The sequence below is a fragment of the Symphalangus syndactylus genome, chromosome 18 (genome assembly GCF_028878055.3).
Source record: "Symphalangus syndactylus isolate Jambi chromosome 18, NHGRI_mSymSyn1-v2.1_pri, whole genome shotgun sequence".
Classification (NCBI taxonomy): Eukaryota; Metazoa; Chordata; class Mammalia; order Primates; family Hylobatidae; genus Symphalangus; species Symphalangus syndactylus.
The window spans coordinates 29,206,908-29,224,210 of NC_072440.2; the positions used below are offsets into that span (position 1 = coordinate 29,206,908).

Below are 17,303 nucleotides of genomic sequence, written 5' to 3' on the forward strand. Positions count from 1 at the left end.
TGACTACAAAGGGGGCTTATCTTGATTGTGGTCATGATTATGCAACTGGATGCATTTGTCAAAATTCATAGAACTATAAACTGAAAATATGAATTTTTTTGTACATTGTATCTGTAAAATTGACTTTAATTTTTTTAAAATTAGAACTTTTAAAGAAAGACATTTTTATCTGCATTGTGAAGGTAGATAGTGAATTCGTTGGAAATATTCAAGCCCAAACTGGTTGACTTTTGTTGGCAGGGTGGGAGAGGTGTTTTGGAGGGGACTCTTGCACTTGGTGCTTTTATTTTGTGCAGGCTAAGTGTGTGTATGTGGAAAGTTAAAATTACCTTAAATTCTTTGAGTAAGAATCTGAGATCCCAAGCAGGAAATTTTAACGTATAATACGGATGTTTTTATTATCAATTTCTGTATTAAACCCTCCCCTCTTTTTTTAAGTACTTGACAAAAATATAATAGTCATTAGAAAATTATCTCATCAAAATTTGATTTTATTTGTGGTAGTTGGGGGCAACTAATAATTGTTAGTTTTGAAATTAACAATTCTGGAAGCAGAACTTCTAGCAGGATGAAAAAGAAAATAATGAGAAAGTGAGTAGCAGTGATTGAATCAGATTCTGATTTCAATAGTCACATGACACTCTTGGTCTTTGGTTCTAGTTCAAGGAAGCGCTCATTCCTTTTGATAGTTGCTAACTTTCCTTCATTGATAAGATCCTCAGTCCACACTGCAGGCTTTGAAGCCAGCCATATTTTCTTCTTGGCATTCTTTCTTTCCTCCCTTTACCCTGACCCCCTCTCCCATCTCTGTGTCTACCCAGCTCCGTGGCTGAGGTTCCCATCTGTAAAGCCTGTTGCCACAGGATACAGAATTCACTGGAGCGGAGGAAAAGCTGCATGTGTGTGTTTAGGGCTGGTGGCTCTCGGAATTGGATAAACATTGTGGAAAGCTTGCTCATTCATGTGGAAGAGCCAGTGTGTTACAGCTAAATGGTAGAGCTGTGAGCTGCTGGGCTTCAGGCTCTGGCATCTGTGCGTTGGGACTGCCCAGCCTGGAGCATTTTTATTTGTGAGACTGAAAGAGCTGATGAGCATTGCCACTTTAGCCATTCAACAATAACAAAACCTTTATTTCAACCCCATGGAAGAAAAGCTGTATTTTACTTTTTTTTTTCCCCCTATTTTTGGTGTGTATATGTGCTTTGAGTGCTGTGTGTGTGTGTGTGTGTGTGTGTGTGTGTGTGTAGACGGGGTCTCGCTGTGTTGCCTAGACGTGTGTGTGTGTGTGTGTGTGTGTGTGTGTGTAGACGGGGTCTCGCTGTGTTGCCTAGACTGGTCTCAAACTCCTGGCCTCAAGACATCCTCCTACTTTACCCACCAAAAGTGCTGGGATTACAGGCATGAGCTACTGTGCCTAGGTCACTTTTTTTTTTTTTTTTTGATTAAATGATGAAATTAGTCAAACAGGAAATCCCATGCGACTTTTACACACAATAGAGTCCGTCCTATATAATCACAGTCAGTCTCTGGTGTTTTTCTTTTCACTCTTGATCTGTTTTATATAACCTCTCTTCCCTTCTAAGAAATCTCTGTGATATCCAAGACTTTCACTCCCATGTCAGTTTGGCAGCCTGTGATTCTGCTCTCCTTCTTTCCTGGTAACATCAGTCTTGAATGAACAGCAGTGCAGGCAGATGCCCTTAAGAGTTCTGAGTATGGCCTGAGTTTTGAGCAGAGGAAGCTTCTCAGTTCCTGCTATTTTATTGGCCGTGGTTTGGCTTCCTAGGCAAGCTCTGTCTTCACCTGAAAATCCTACTCAACACTGGGGACAGAGATCTCTTTAGCCATGGGATACCAACTTTTAGAACTAGAGCTAGAACTTGAGAGTGCACTTTGTCACTCTTTCTTATGCTCCTCCAAGAAATACACATTTCCTTAGAATTGTTGTAAGTGTAATCACATTTTATAAGCTGAAATCTCAGAGTACCTTTAGCCTTCATGAGCACAACCTTGTTGGGGATATTTGGGTTGTATTTGTTTCTCTTTTCTACACTCCCATGTTTGCCTATCTTGACAGCCTGCTGGCCTAGGCAATAATAAAGCTTCTGTCGAGGTGAGCAAACAGCTGATGGCATAGGCGCACAGAGGGGACTCCTACAGTGGCCTGTAATCTGCCAGGCTGGTGGTCAGAGCAGGCGAGAACAAAAGCCAGTCTGTTTGCAGGCAAATTAGAAAATCAATGTGTTAGTTGTATTCTTTTCTCTTTGCCTTTCTTCTGACAGAAAGGGAGAATGCTCATCCAGCAGTCCACAGAATTCATTCCAGGCAAGTGCCCATTCCAGAGACTCACGCACCTGACATATTACTACTGGAAGTTGAAAAGTCCCCACACTTATTTGTCTGAACTGCTTAAAAAGTCACCAACAGGAATTCTTCTCAAACTTGCCATCCAAAATTGAACCCTGCTGGCCCAGTGTTTTGACTTGTTTATATTCCAGATAGCCACTCACATAAGCTTATCTTTTTAATGCTGATGGGGGCCAAGAAAGGAGTTCATTTGCTGCCTGGCTGGGAAATTCAGGAATTGCATTTTGGGCAGCGTATTTTATAGTATGTGTGTAAGTATTTCACTGCTTTTCCTCAGTTTATTTTTTGTGAGAGTTCATTGAAAATGTCCAAGGCGGGGCACAGTGGCTCATGCCTATAATCCCAGCTCTTTAGGAAGCCGAGGTGGGAGCATCACTTGAGGCCAGGAGTTTGAGACCAGCCTGAACAACATAGCAAGACCCTGTCTCTACAGAAATAAAGAAGGAGGCAAAGGCAGGAGGATCACTTGAGTCCAAGAGTTCAAGGCTGCAGTGAGCTGTGATCTTGCAGTTGCACTCCAGCCTGGGTGACAGAGTGAGACTTCGTCTTTCAAAAGGTATATACAATAAAAAAGAAAGAAAATGCCCTAGACATAATTGGGTCTAAGATTGTTAGGGCTTAGAGAGCAGAGCTCATACCAAGTAGCCTTGTCCCAGGACAGAAGAGGGAGTAGACTTACTAAAGACTTCTCTGAGTGTCTTGACAAATATCTCAAAGGGCTGCTGTGCAGAGATGATTATATTCGATGTGTGAAGTCTTGAGTAACTTTCCCTTTAGACTTCTAAGAGAGAAAGTCTGTGAAGGAAGAGCTTTTGAGAAGAAAAGACTTTCTTGCTCTTCTTTGTGTTGAAGTTAGCCTTAGAAGCTTAGCAAATGGCTTTAAATATGTTTTAATTTGAGCTTTGAAGGTCTGAAACTAGGCTCTCATTATCAGTCTTTGCTATTTTTTCAAAGCCTAAATGTGGTTTGCTGATCATGAATAAGAGAAAGGTGTTTGGTTGGATATGGTCATGGTGTTCTTATTGTAAAGTTCATCATCAAAAAAAAGTTACAACTTTAGTGGTCATTGGAAACATCCTGAGCCAGAACCTTAGATTTAAAATGAGGATTAGGTTTAAAATAATCTTGAGTGAGGGTAGTAAATGGCATTTGGTATATTTTTTTCCCAAACTCATTACCAAAAAAATTATATTTTGTTTTGTTTCTTTTTAAAGGAAAAATTGACTAAACCCAACAACTGCTACTACCAAAAACCCTTTAGCCTCTAGCAATCCCTTTTGTCTTTAGCACTTATCATGCTCCACCTTGTATTATTATTAAATTATGTGTGCATCTTTTTTGTAATGAGACTCTAAATGCCCTGAAAAGGAAATTTACATAACTTCATATATACCATAGACATTAACAAAATGATCGGGACATAACAGCATTTAATACCAGTGTTGATTAAAGCTCTTTTTTTTATTAGCTGAAAAACCTATGGGCCAAGAATTGTGTCAGTACAGGAATCAGTATTGAGCAAGTCAGTCTCTGTCTCTGCTGACACAGGAACTTACAGGCTGATGAGGAAGCGTCACCATCGTTGAAGCAGTACACCTGATACTTCACTTGACTTTTTTCTTTAAAAAATAAAACTCATTTTTAATTGGTCATTTCATGTTAAATCTCAGATTGTTCAGAGAAACAATAATCAAGTAGCTAAACTATTGATTTGAAAATGTTGCCTGGGCAACACAGCGAGATCCTGTTTCTACAAAAAATAAGCTGAGCATAGTGGCATGCACCTATACCCCCAGCTACTCGGGAGGCTTAGGAGGAAGGATTGCTTGAGCCTAGGAGTTAGTTTGAGGTTATAGTGAGCTAGGATTGCACCACTGCACTCCGTCCTGGGTGACAGTGAGACCCTGTCTCAAAAAATAAAAATAAAAAAAACAAATATGAGGGAAAACATGGAATACTAAAAGGTGTATTTTGTTTCATTTCTGTGCAGAAGATCTTATAAGATTGAGTATCTAGGTCCCCTATACAATGCCTTTCTCTGGCCACGTCACTCTTATTCTAAACCTAATTTGACATATTTCTCTATTTCTGATTTTAAAGGGGCTAATTTGTAGAGGAAAATAGAGTGAGAGAGACATTTTCTAGCAAAACCTAAAATATTGAAGAGAATCAGCCTGCCCAGAAGACCCTAAATCCATAAAACATCTTTGGATCTTATTTTTGCCAAATCTCTCACCAGAGCACTAATAGATATCATATATTAAATACTATTTCTCACTTCCTCTCCTTTTCTTAACTAGTACTTTGGCAGAGAACCTGTTCAGAGGAAACTATCCCAATAGCAGATGGCAGGAAATAGCAGGAGGCAGACTGAATAATCAGCCTCTAAAAGCCACTAGTATTCATCTGTACCCTTGACTCTCAAATATGGCATGGAATCCTTTAGCACTAGGTTTTTGTCTCACCTTTTTCTTTTTAAGAAAAGAGTTTGATTTTTGTGGAGCCCAGCAATTGGCCTGCTTCCTGAATGATTAAGGAAAACATGGGGATTTCAGCTAACATGATATAGTATAGTATATGAGGGTCCATCCTAATCAAAGTAGATAAATAAAAAGAGGGACTACAGAGCCCTTTCCACCCCCATCTCACAGCTCAATCTCCAGTCAGTCTTTTATCATGAACCCCAAGAACTAGGAGTAGCAGCTTCCATCCCAGGTGTTAGCAATGTGTGTGAAGTAAGGCAAAAGCAGCATTTGGAATTCCTTTCCAAGCACTGTTCCTTTGTAGGTATACTGTTACTGTATATAACTCATCCTGGGCTGCTTCAGACTTTAAAACCCTGTGGGGAGCTATAGGAAGTAAGGGATAAACTGACGAGCTACAATGGAACTGTGAAGAAGGCAGTGTGGGATTGTGGATCTTGGAGGACATGAATGTTAAATTTTACTCAACTTTTATTTCTTTTCCTCTGATTCAGTGAAGAGTGTCCCAGTCTCTTCTAAGAGCCACAGGAAATATCACTGTTACTCAAAGCTGATTCTCCTCTACAGAGTTGCCGTGCTATCCTATTTTTCATTTTCTTGGTTTGTTTTAAACTTCCAAAGTTTCAGCTTAAGCTTCACATCTCTTCTAATGAAATATCTGTTTACATAATGCCATGATTAGTATTTTCCTCAAATCATTTTTTATAAGTCCATTAAAATGAGATGTTGAAGTAAGGGGTATAAAGAATACAATTTTTGTAAATTTTTTGTTATTTATTAGTTTGCCTTCTCTTTACCTTTTCAGACTTTGTGGTTAATGAGTTTCATTCTCAAGTTTTTATCAACTGTTGACTTTTATGAATTTCTGTCACATTGCACTCTGTCAGTATCCAAGAGAAGGACCTATCGATGGAAGATGTGTTTTAACCTATAACAGTTAACACCAGTTTTCTCTCTTCTTGTGCTTATTTAGATTTCGACACAGCCCCAACTGCTGGTACCTAAGAAACTGGACTATCCACACCTGGATTAGGCAGTGTCTAAAATATGATGCACAAGACAAAGCCTTATATACCCTTGTAAATAAGGTGAGTGGTTCCATGGATCTGCAGCCTGTTTTCCTGAGTTTAGGTGATATGGTGTTTGTACCTACTATAGTACAGCAAAGAATAACACCAGAAATAACTTTAAAAAATTATTTGGCCTCAAATACTCTTATTAACAGAATGGAGCTGGGTGTAAGTTCATTAATAAATTTAAAAAAAAAATCCTGTAGCTACTACTTTTCCAAATACAGTGACTCAGAAAAGGACAGGTATAAGCAAAAGGAAGAACTTTGCAGTGGTGGTCATTTCATTCTTGGTTGCTAAGCCTTAGATTTCTTGCCCGTTTCCTTCTGGTGAAGTATAGGGGAAAAACAAGACCATGTTTGCTCGTATGTCTTTTGAGTTCCCTGACTCCTCCCATCAAGCCTGAGAGCCCTCTAGGATTAGGATCTTTCTGACTGTTACACCACCCAAGAGTTGAGTCTTACTTACATTCCACTGTATGCAGTAAATACAAAATGAACAGAGGTTAAAATGTTATTATTGTGAGTCTGAAGCTAAACACTAGTTTGAACCGTAAAGATATTTATGTAAAGGTATTACGTCTATAATGTCACTAGACCCTGAAAGTTAGCACTGAAAAGGAATACTGATTTTGTTTTTGAGTCCCCTTCTGTGCAGAATGTTTTATTTCCATGAGTTGGGCCCAGTTCAACTTAATATATATTATATACAGTTTGTTTGTGAGACATTGGATTGGTTATTGATAGTGGATACAAAAATGAGCAATATTCTGTTCTTGCCCTCAGGAAGTTTACAATTTAATAAGGCAGATAAGCAGGATTACTTACAAATCTAATATTAGGCAAATGTAAGTGCCACACAAGAATATTTGTAAAGGCCAGGCACCGTGGCTCATGCCTGTAATCCCAGCACTTTGGGATGCCAAGACAGGAGAATCACATGAGCCCAGGAGTTCGAGACCTCTAGTCCCAGCTACTCTAGAGGCTCAAGTAGGAGGATCACCTGAGCCTAGGAGGTGGAGACCGCACTGAGCTGTGATGATGCCACTGCACTACAGCCTAGGCAACAGAATGAGACCTTGTCTCAAAAAAGAAAAGAAAAAGAGTAAAAACAACTTGGAGAATTAAGATGAGAGAATCTGACTGGAAGGAAATAATTAAAAGAGACATGAGGTACCATTTAAGATGGTCACAAAAAGGTGCATGCTTGCACATGGAGATGGGCTGGCAGAAACAGTATTACCAGAGGTATATCTGGGTGAAAATAAAGACTAAGTCTGAACAGTAATACATTGCCTTTTTCCTGGGGTATAGGGTGTGTTAAGGGAGGAACCAGGTAAGGAAGCGAGTAAAAGATTGAGCCAGGTCCCTGGATAAGTCCAATCAAGATGACAGCCTTGAATCCCAAGAGGAGGAAATGGAAGGCCCAGAGGAAGGAATGGATTAAATCTTGTTTTCTTCAGTTCAGAGTGTAATGTCACAGATGACACTCAAAGATTCCTATGATAACAAAACTAGGAGAGTCTAGAATTTTTGCTGCTTCTTGAGTCTTTTAGTGGAAAGAACATCAAGCTAGAAATCAGAAGATCCAGGCTGTAGCCCCACAGGCTCCACTGGTTGCTGCTAACTTTAGGCAAATAACTGTATTCTTCTAGCTCTTAGTTTTTTCAACTCTAAGTCAAGTGGGTTGTAGTAAATCAGTGATTTCCAACTCTGGCTGCCCATTAGGGTCACCCAAGAAGCTTTTTAAAAATTGTAGATATTTGCCTCTACTCCTGAAATTCTGGTTTAATTGATCTGTCTGGGGCCCAGGCATTGGAATTTTAAAAATTTTTTTAATAAGTTTAAATTTTTCTGTCAGTTTCAGGTTCACAGTATAGGGGAGAAAACATAATTTATTTTCTTTCCCTTTTAGGTTCTTAGTTGAGACACTTTGCTGAAAACAAAAGTCAGATTAACAAAAGAAAAACAAGCAGAAGTTTATTAACACATGCTGTACTCATCACACAGGAAAGGCTTCAGTTCAAAAGCATTTCTATCTCAAGGCAGTGGCTTATGGCCTTGCTGAATAGTATTTCAACCAAGGGCCATAAATCCTATACAGTGACAAGACAAAGGAAGGAAAAGTTCCAGTCTTTAAAAGGTGGGAAAATGTGGGAAGATAGTAAAATCTGTTCTCAGATTCCTCTGGTGCCTGCTGATGCCTTCTCTGGGCTCAGAAGCAAGTGCTGTTGTAGGAAGGAAGGATTTATGTGCTGCCATCACGGAATTGGAGGCTATGGCAGAGTCTTCCCCTGCATTTTCAGTGTCTTTAACTTAACATCCTCAATTATTTTGGGGAGAAATATTTTTGTTTCCTTCAACAGCAAAACTGAGTGGAAAGTACATAGATTTTCTATGTACTCCCTGCCCCAACACATGCATAGCCTTCCTCATAATCAACATCCTGCCCCAGCGTGGTACATTTATTACAATTGATGAATTTATATTGACAAACCCTTGTCACCCAAAGGCCCTAGTTTACATTAGGGTTCACTCTTGATGTTGTACACCCTGTGGGTTTGGACACATGTATGGTGACATGTATCCACCATTATAGTATCATCCCTCGTCCCTGCCTATTCATCCCTCATTGGGTTTGCTTGCTTGTTTGTTTGTTTGTTTGTTCGTTTGTTTTTTAAAGCTCTCAGTTGATTCTCATTTACAGCCTGGGTTGAGAATCACTGACCAGTTGATTTCTAAAATCCCTTTCAGCTTTAATGATTTGTCATCCTAAAATATTTTGGTTTTTAGCCTGCCCTAGGGATTAATACTGATTTGGATGACTGCTTTGAGAAATATAGATACTGGCCATGAGCTACAACCTTTAAAACAGTCGTTTTTAGACATTTTTCCATTTCGGCACACTTGAGGCTACTATATATAACTCCTGGAAACAGTGAGTCAGCTCAGTGGTGATTCACAGTTGGGGGTTAGGACCGTATCAAAATCTCTCAAGGGGATATGGATATAGTTTGGAAAAACTCATCAGGTGTTTCTACCGGTTGCAAGAGGGAAGAATGGAGCCCTGTGGGGAATGGTGGTTAACATTCCTGAAGAATTTGAAACAAATAAAAATGCAGCCACAATCTGGATCATTGGTAGTAAAATGAGTATGCATGAAAATTACAAGAAGCTCACTAAAAATTCAGGTTTTTGTGCCCAATTCCCGGAGATTCTGATTCTATAGGTCTGAGACATAGGAATCTATATTGTTAAAAACACTCCAAGAAAGTCGACATCCTGCAGGTGCTAAAGGGTCTACATTTTAAGAAATCTGAATTCTCATCATTTTTTATGGCTGCATAGTATTCTGTGGTGTATATGTGCAACATTTTCTTAATCCAGTCTATCGTTCATGTCCTTTGTGGGGACATGGATGAAACTGGAAACCATCATTCTCAGCAAACTATCGCAAGGACAAAAAACCAAACACAGCATGTTCTCACTCATAGGTGGGAATTGAACAATGAGAACACATGGACACAGGAAGGGGAACATCACACACCAGGGACTGTTGTGGGGTGGGGGGAGGGGGGAGGGACAGCATTAGGAGATATACCTAATGCTAAATGACGAGTTAATGGGTGCAGCACACCAGCATGGCACATGGATACATATGTAACAAACCTGCACGTTGTGCACATGTACCCTAAAACTTAAAGTATAATAATAATTTTTTAAAAAATTTAATTCCTAAATATATTATTTTTTTGATGCTAAAAAAAGAAATCTGAATTCTCAAGTATTCAGTTGTATGACACAACATTCTAGAAACTTAGTAGCAAATATTTGTTGGCATATTTCTTGGGACCTTAAAAGCCAGGCTAAGAACCAGAAAATGCTATGTAATGTCTGCTTTCTCATGAGAGTCTGTTTTTGCATTGTTATTCATACTTTATAAAAAGAGTCACTGAACCAGTTAGGGGGGTTGTGTGGGTTTCTTTTTTTCTTTTTTCTTTTATTTTTTTTAAGCTATGATGAGGTGTTAGAATTGGAGCCTTAGTTTTTACATATCAGTTGTCTTATATCAGACACCCACTCACAACTTTCTCACCCTGACCAACAGTTCCAGTTACCAAACCTCATGAGTCATGGCTTCTGTTTCACTGTCACAGATGCTGTAAAATGATAGTCAAATATTTTAAAGCTAATAGTGGCAAGTTTTATTCTGACTAATATATAGGCATATATTACAGACTAAATTAGATAATTTTCTCTTTTTTTCTTGTTATGTTCATTTTCATTATAGGTTCAATATGGAATTTTTCCAGATAACTTTACATTCAATTTACTGATGGATTCTTTCATAAAGAAAGAAAATTACAAAGGTAAGAAATTAAGCCCAGATTCAGTGTTTATAGGGCTTCCAGCTCCCAAAGGGAGGTGTACAAATGTAGAAACTTCCCCTTTTTTATTTCTTAATAACATCTCTTCATTACTCTTTTAGTCAGAAAAGTTTTGATGATTATCATTTATGCAAAATTTTTAAAAGCATTATTTTTGTTAAGATAGAAAATATCAAAGTACATAAATGATTATAGAGGAAAAGTAAGTTAATTATATAGGCCAATCTAATTTCACTTCCCAAACTGACTGAAATGCAGAATATAAATAAAGGATAAAGTAAATTTATTTTTCAAGTGTAATTTTGGATTCAGTAATGAACAGTTAACAGAAATGAGATTTTTTTTTTCAACTGAATATTTAGCCTATGCTCTTTTAAAATATTACTGGCTTATTTGTTTATGTAAAAGAAAATCCCTTCCAGGTTCTTATTTTTCTACTGACTTATTAGATGACTACCTGATCTGCCTATCTCAGTTTCCCCATTTGCAAAAAGAACATAGAAATTCATGCCTATGGCCTCATTCAGAACCATGACAACATGTGCAAAACCAGCTGGCTAGCAACAGCTGCAAACCAGTGCTATTTTGTAGTTATGAATATATGTAAAAACTGGTTAAAAAAATAATTCAATAAGTGAAAAACATTTGTTGTACTTGTGATATGAACAGGCACTATATTTTAAGCCATTGTTAATATTCTCTGCTTTACCACCAAATAACTACAGAAAGGAAATTGTTTGACTTGATTTTCTTGGCCTCCATCTATGTTGTAGAATATTAAGGGAAAATAAAAATTGCTTAAAGCCTGCTCTCCAGGCTTTAATGACCAGCATTAATGTGCAAACAAGTATTTTATGTTACACGTTATACTCAGGGGCTTATAATTTATGAATGAGCATTTCTCATTCCCTTCCAACAAGTATTTTAAACTGAGCCTTATTGTCCTTTTTATAGTCATTATTTTGCTTTCTTTGAAATAACACCTGACATTTAGGGTTTCCTTTAGCATTTTTGTCCTCTTCTGCCTTAACAGTGAGAAGGTACCAGAGCAGAGAATAGGGCAGTCAGACCAGCCTCTCTGCTCTGCCTGTCAGGGTGACCTTGAGAGTATATGTGTCTCCTTTATGCCTTAGCTCTTCTAGCTGATAGACATGATGCCTTAAACTTGCATCACAGTTTGAGCCATTTTCATATGTATTATCTGGTTGAACTGTCCAAAATTCTCTTGAAGTAGGTGAAGCAAATAGTATTTTATCATTATGATGATGATACTGGAAGCCAAGAGAAATGAGTGGTTTATTTAATGTCCTTCAGGACGTTGGTGCAGTAGAACCTGATTTAGTTCGTTCTGGTATGTAAAATAGAAGCTAAAGGCTGAGGAAAAACCTTGTTTGTGGAAGAACTAGGGCCAGAGCCTGAGCCCGCATATTTTACTTCTTAATTCTGCATTGTTTTTTTTTTTTTTTACCATGCCCCACGTTTTAAGAGTGTTTATGGTTAAATAGAGATTTGGTTATATTACCTACAACTAATTTCCTCTCATTTTTACTTTCATCTTCTTGTTAGATGCTTTATCTGTGGTTTTTGAGGTCATGATGCAAGAAGCCTTTGAAGTGCCTTCCACCCAACTTCTCTCCCTCTATGTTTTATTTCATTGTCTGGCAAAGAAGACAGACTTCAGTGTAAGTGATCTTCCCTAAAGCAGTTATTAAGAACTTTAGAAAAGGCAAGCAGGGGCTTGCTCTCAAAAGCTAGAAAAAGGTGTCTGCAGCTCAGTGGCCAGGCACAACCAGGAATGTGTGTTTATTGTATACATTTTGGTTACTGGTTTCTAACAAATGGAATTGGAGGTTCTTCCACTTGAGAGAATCTCAAAAGAAAGTCCTTGTGCATATTTTGAAACTTGAGCTAGACTGAGTGCACCTCAGACATTCAGAAATGGGTCATTGGTAGTCATTGAGAGCTGGACATGGCATGTCAAAGAGGCATTGAGGCAGCTAACGTTGACCATTACCTGGGATATTAAATACTAATTGTTTCATTTGTATCAGTATTTTCCTAAGGTTTCTCTAGGGCAGTTCCGTTTTGGAAAGTCTAGAATATCAAGTTTTGGTTTCAGGTCTTAAGTTCGCATATTTAATCATTGCTTATTGTTGTCCTAAGAATAACAATAGCAATAACTGATATTTTAAGTAGCACTTACTTTACACCAGGCTATGTTCTTGTTTTAAATGTATTAATACATTTAATTCTCACAACAACCCTAGGCAGATAAGGAGACTGAGGCCTAGAGATGTTACAGAGTAACCCCCCAGCTAGTAGGTAAGGAAGCCACCTGGTAAAGCCAGTCAGTCTGCCTCTGCCATCTGCCCTTAACCTCAATTGTAAACATCAAAAAATCCCAGTTTGGGTAGGAACTGAAGAGGTCATTTAGTCCAGCCCACATTCTGAAGAGTAGATGGCATGTTATGCCTTTCTAAGATGAGTGTCATAGTCTTATGATATACCCCACATTCATTATTAATTCATTAAATATACTATATTGAACACATACAAATTCCATACATTGGCAAGTGCTAGTTATATAATGGTGAGCAAACATTTTCTGCTTACGATTTAGGAAGAACACAGATGTTTAAACAAAACAATCACACAGATATAAAACTATGACTATAATGAACACTGCAAAGGAGAAATCTATGAAAAGACTATATTATAGGGAGTTTTCTCTGTATTTTAAACTTAAATTGGTTAGGAAGGGCTTCCTTAAGGAAATACTTCTTAGGTTACTATTGAAGGATGACTGGTAATTAACTGGCTAAGGAGGGGAAGAACAGTCCATAAAGAGGAAATTTCATGTGCAAATGTCCTGTGGCAGAAAACTTAGTGAGCAGAAATGGGCTGGAAGAAGATAGTCAATGTAGTTACAACAGAAAATGGTAGGGAGGACATGGGGTGAGATAGGGTTGGAGAATGTAGGCCATACTAAGCCATTTTGTGTTCATTCTAAAAATAGTGAGAAGCCCTTGAAAAGTTAGAAGCAGAGGGCATATAATAATCCAATCTGTGTTTTGATAAGGTCCTTCTGGCTGTACTGTGGATAAGCTATCAGAGCAGGGCAAGGATGGCTATGGTCAGACCATCTGAGAGACTACCATGAATCTGAGCAAGGGATAATGGTAGCATAGAGACCAGGATATGATGCAGTTAGAGAGTAGCCAATGAGCATATTTGGAAGGTAAATAACAAGATGAGGCAGGAAAGCAGGGGTCACATATTCTCTCCTCAGTTTCTGACTCATATGTCTGGATGGAAGGGGTTCCATGTGTTGTTTGCAAAAGGGAACTTTGGGAAAAGACTGGATGTTATGAGAAAAGTCATTAATGTGGCTCTGAACATGTTGCATTTTGAAATTCATTTGAGACAGTCACGAGATTTCACCAAGGAACTGGGGGCTTAATGGAAAGATCTGGACTGGAGATACAATTTTGGAGACTTATACATCCATGTGTAAATGTTTGCAAATGAGCCAGAAAGCAAAAAGAAGGGAAATCAGGAATGTGTTGGACCACAGAATCCACAGGAAGAGATGGTCTACTATGTAGAATGCTTCCAAAGGGGTAGGGTAAAATGAGGAATTAAAAAAAGTTCATTAAATGCATTAGTGGCATGGGAGGCACTAAATCGTAACCTTTGTTTCCATATGAGTAATGGAGCAGGAAACCAAATTGGAATGGATTGTAGAATGATTAGAGGTATAGACAACTCTTTTAAGACGCCTAGCTATGAAGTGGAGAATAAAGCGGGGAAGTTGGGAGAATGAGGATTTGCTTTGTATTAATGGAAGAGGCAAAGCATAAAATGGAAAAACTTTGAGGGCATTGATGAAACAACACCTGAATTAGTCCATTACAGTGTCTACAATAGAAATTAAAGGCTTGGGCCAGGAGCAGTGGCTCATGCCTGTAATCTTAGTACTTTGAGAGGCCAAGACAAGAGGATTGCTTAAGGCCAGGAGTTTGAGACCAGGCTAGGCCTCATCTCTACAAAAATTGAAAATAAAAAAAATATTAACCAGGCATGGTGGCACATGCCTATAGTCCTAGCTACTCAGGAGGCTGAGTTGGGAGGATCCCTTGATCCCATAAGTTTGAGGTTACAGTGAGCTGTGATCACGCCACTGCATTCCAGCCTGGGCAGTAGGGCAACACCCTGTCTCCAAAGAGAAAAAAAGAAAAGAAAAGAAACTAAAGGCTTGGGAGATAATCTGTTAATTTATGTTGACACATGAATAGCTTCATATAAGCAGCAGTAGTTCCAGCAGTCCCAGACAATGATCAGAAAATTTCTAAGACGGTCATTGGTTTGTTTTCATTCTTCTTTTTTGAATTCCTTTGGAAGAATCACGATGCCAGTCACTGTCACCACCCTTGCTCAACTCCTAACACATCAAAGGTATCTAGTGCTTAGATATTTTAGTGTTCATTTGGCTTTAACCCCTACTACAGCCCGATACTGTGGCTCCTGTTTTTCCCTACGGGGGGAAAAAATATTTGTAAGGCTCCTTATTTATTATTCGCTGGCCCTACTTTTCATGCAGTTTTAGGTGGGGAAAATCAAACTTCTCCCAGCACTTTGGGAGGCCGAGGCGAGCGGATCACGAGGTCAGGAGATCGAGACCACGGTGAAACCCCGTCTCTACTAAAAAATACAAAAAATTAGCCGGGCGCGGTGGCGGGCGCCTGTAGTCCCAGCTACTCGGAGGCTGAGGCAGGAGAATGGCGTGAACTCGGGAGGCGGAGCTTGCAGTGAGCCGAGATTGCGCCACTGCACTCCAGCCCGGGCGACAGAGCGAGACTCTGTCTCAAAAAAAAAAAAAAAAAAAAAAAGAAAATCAAACTTCTTAGAGTGGTTTCCTTTTGAAAGTAAAATGACCTGGTTTTTAATTACCAGCTCTTTTATTTACCTGTGCTGCAGAAGTGCTTGGGGGGTGTTGTTTTTCTTCTGAGGTCTTTGCTTTTCTCAAAGACTGGAGAGCAGCCTCAAGAAATGACACTTGTATTGCACAAAGCCTACTCACAGTAAAGAGGTTTGGGTGCCTATGAACATCTGGGGTGCCTCACTTGCCCGTGGCTGTAACTGCAGCCTGCAGACATTATTCATTCTCTGCTTCCTCCCTAATCTCTTGATGCAGAGACGAGTGCAGGGCAACCTAAGCTTAGTGTTCTATGTTTTGAAGCCAGAGTTAGGGCTCCAGCTCTGTCCAGTGTGTACTCATGTGGCACCAAGAAAATCACAGATCCCACTGGGGAGTTGCCAAGGCTCTCCCCTGGCCACATTGCCAGGAAGTCCTCCAGTCATCGTTGTTACTAGTCTGCAGCAGATTTAGCAATGCTTGTGTTTTTGCCCTTTGTTTCCCCCATGTCTCTAAAGACTTCACTTTCATTAAAGCGTTATTTTGCACCCTGAGCTGAAAGAAACGATCACTGTTTCTGATTGCCTAATTTGTTTTTGAGAGGCACAAATCTATCTAAAAGCAATTTAATAGTGGTATTTATTCTAACACTCTGAAGGAGAAGTCTTATCATTGCTAAATTGTTTAAAATTCAAAAGCTTGTTCCATCAGGCCACAACAGTATGAGTGATTGTGGGGCTGACAGCATGTTGAATCTATTGATTGTCTCGAGTGTTGGTTTAAAGTGTACTCTTTATTTTTGTTTTGTTTTGCTTTTCTGATTGTAAAAGAAATGCTTATTCATTGCCAAATATTTGGAAAATAATAAGATATACACGTAATAAAACCAAAATTTCTCATAATTTCACTGCCCAAAAATCTATTAACATATAGGGTATTTCTTTCCTATATTTTTCTTTGACATAAGTACCTTTTAATCCCCAAATTAGGATCATAATGTATATATAGCTTTGTTCTTCTTCTTTGTTTACTTACTGCTGTAACATGTTCTTTTCCTCATGTCATTAAAAGTCACATTTTTGTATAAAGTACTCATTGCTTAGATGGATCATGATCTGGTATATTCTGTTGCAGTGGGAAGAGGAGAGGAACTTTGGTGCATCCCTATTGCTTCCAGGCCTAAAACAAAAGAATTCAGTGGGTTTCAGTTCCCAGTTGTATGGCTATGCACTTCTTGGTAAGCTAATGATTCTTACAAATACTGTTCTTTATTGTCAGAATTGTTGCATTCTTCCAGTTCATAATAAAATTGTAATTTGATTTAAATTTACCAGTGAAATCCAATTAGCCTTCGTTTTTAGACATAAAAATAGACCTTGGTGGCCTTACAGTTACTCCATAAGAGAGTAAAGAGGGTTCTTAAAACCTGCCATCACTGGCAAAGCAAGAACTAGTTCTGCTTAGACAGTCAATAAACTCTGTCTAAGAGTCAATAAACTCTTACCTATAATATAGGTAATAATATTCAGTGGTAATCAGTCTGAAGAAATAAAGAAAGGGATGTTCTGGCCCTGTTTAGGGAGACTAGCCTGTAGAATCTTTTCTGGTATTAACAAAGATCTTTCTGTCTCTTTAGATCTAAAGTCCAGAAGGTAAGAAATTAAGAGTTAGAGTTGAACTTGTATCTTTGGTATTGTTTTCAGGTAAGGGAAGATAAACTAAGAGCACAAGTAGTAGCACTTCAGGAAAAGCGGAGTGGTTCATGGGTACCATGTGATTGCACCAGGAGGTGCAATGGTGGCTTTCCTCTTGTGCCCTGATTGCATGGAAAATCAGACAGGTTAAGAGGACAAAGCCTTCTGAAGAGTGGCCTCGGAACCTGGGTTGTGTGGAATCTGGGCAAATAAGATTCAACCTCAATGTAACATTGTCCTGATTTACAGAGGTTTATTAAATTTATGTTATTTCCTTACTCTCCCATCGTCTCTTAAGTTGTTAGGCATCTCTCAATTATACATTGCTTCTGCTTACCTTTTTTTTTAAAAAATCATAAAGTTATAGCAGTTTGACTGCTTTTGAAG

The 17,303-nt window shown here is 38.7% G+C and overlaps 1 protein-coding gene across 26 annotated transcripts in view; it reads left to right on the forward strand.

Moving 5' to 3' along the window:
• MRPS27 (mitochondrial ribosomal protein S27) overlaps positions 1–17,303 on the forward strand; it is a 106,670-nt gene that overhangs the window by 77,112 nt on the left and 12,255 nt on the right. For 25 of the 26 annotated variants that reach the window (XM_055253805.2, XM_055253804.2, XM_055253806.2 and 22 more), the window contains 4 exons: positions 5,824–5,938; positions 10,211–10,289; positions 11,874–11,989; positions 16,357–16,459. In XM_055253805.2, coding sequence (XP_055109780.1) covers positions 5,824–5,938; positions 10,211–10,289; positions 11,874–11,989; positions 16,357–16,459 — 413 coding nt within the window. Of the gene's footprint in view, positions 1–2,282; positions 2,316–5,814; positions 5,939–10,210; positions 10,290–11,873; positions 11,990–16,356; positions 16,460–17,303 lie in introns of all 26 variants that reach the window. The other variant, XM_063623206.1, reaches the window with a different exon arrangement.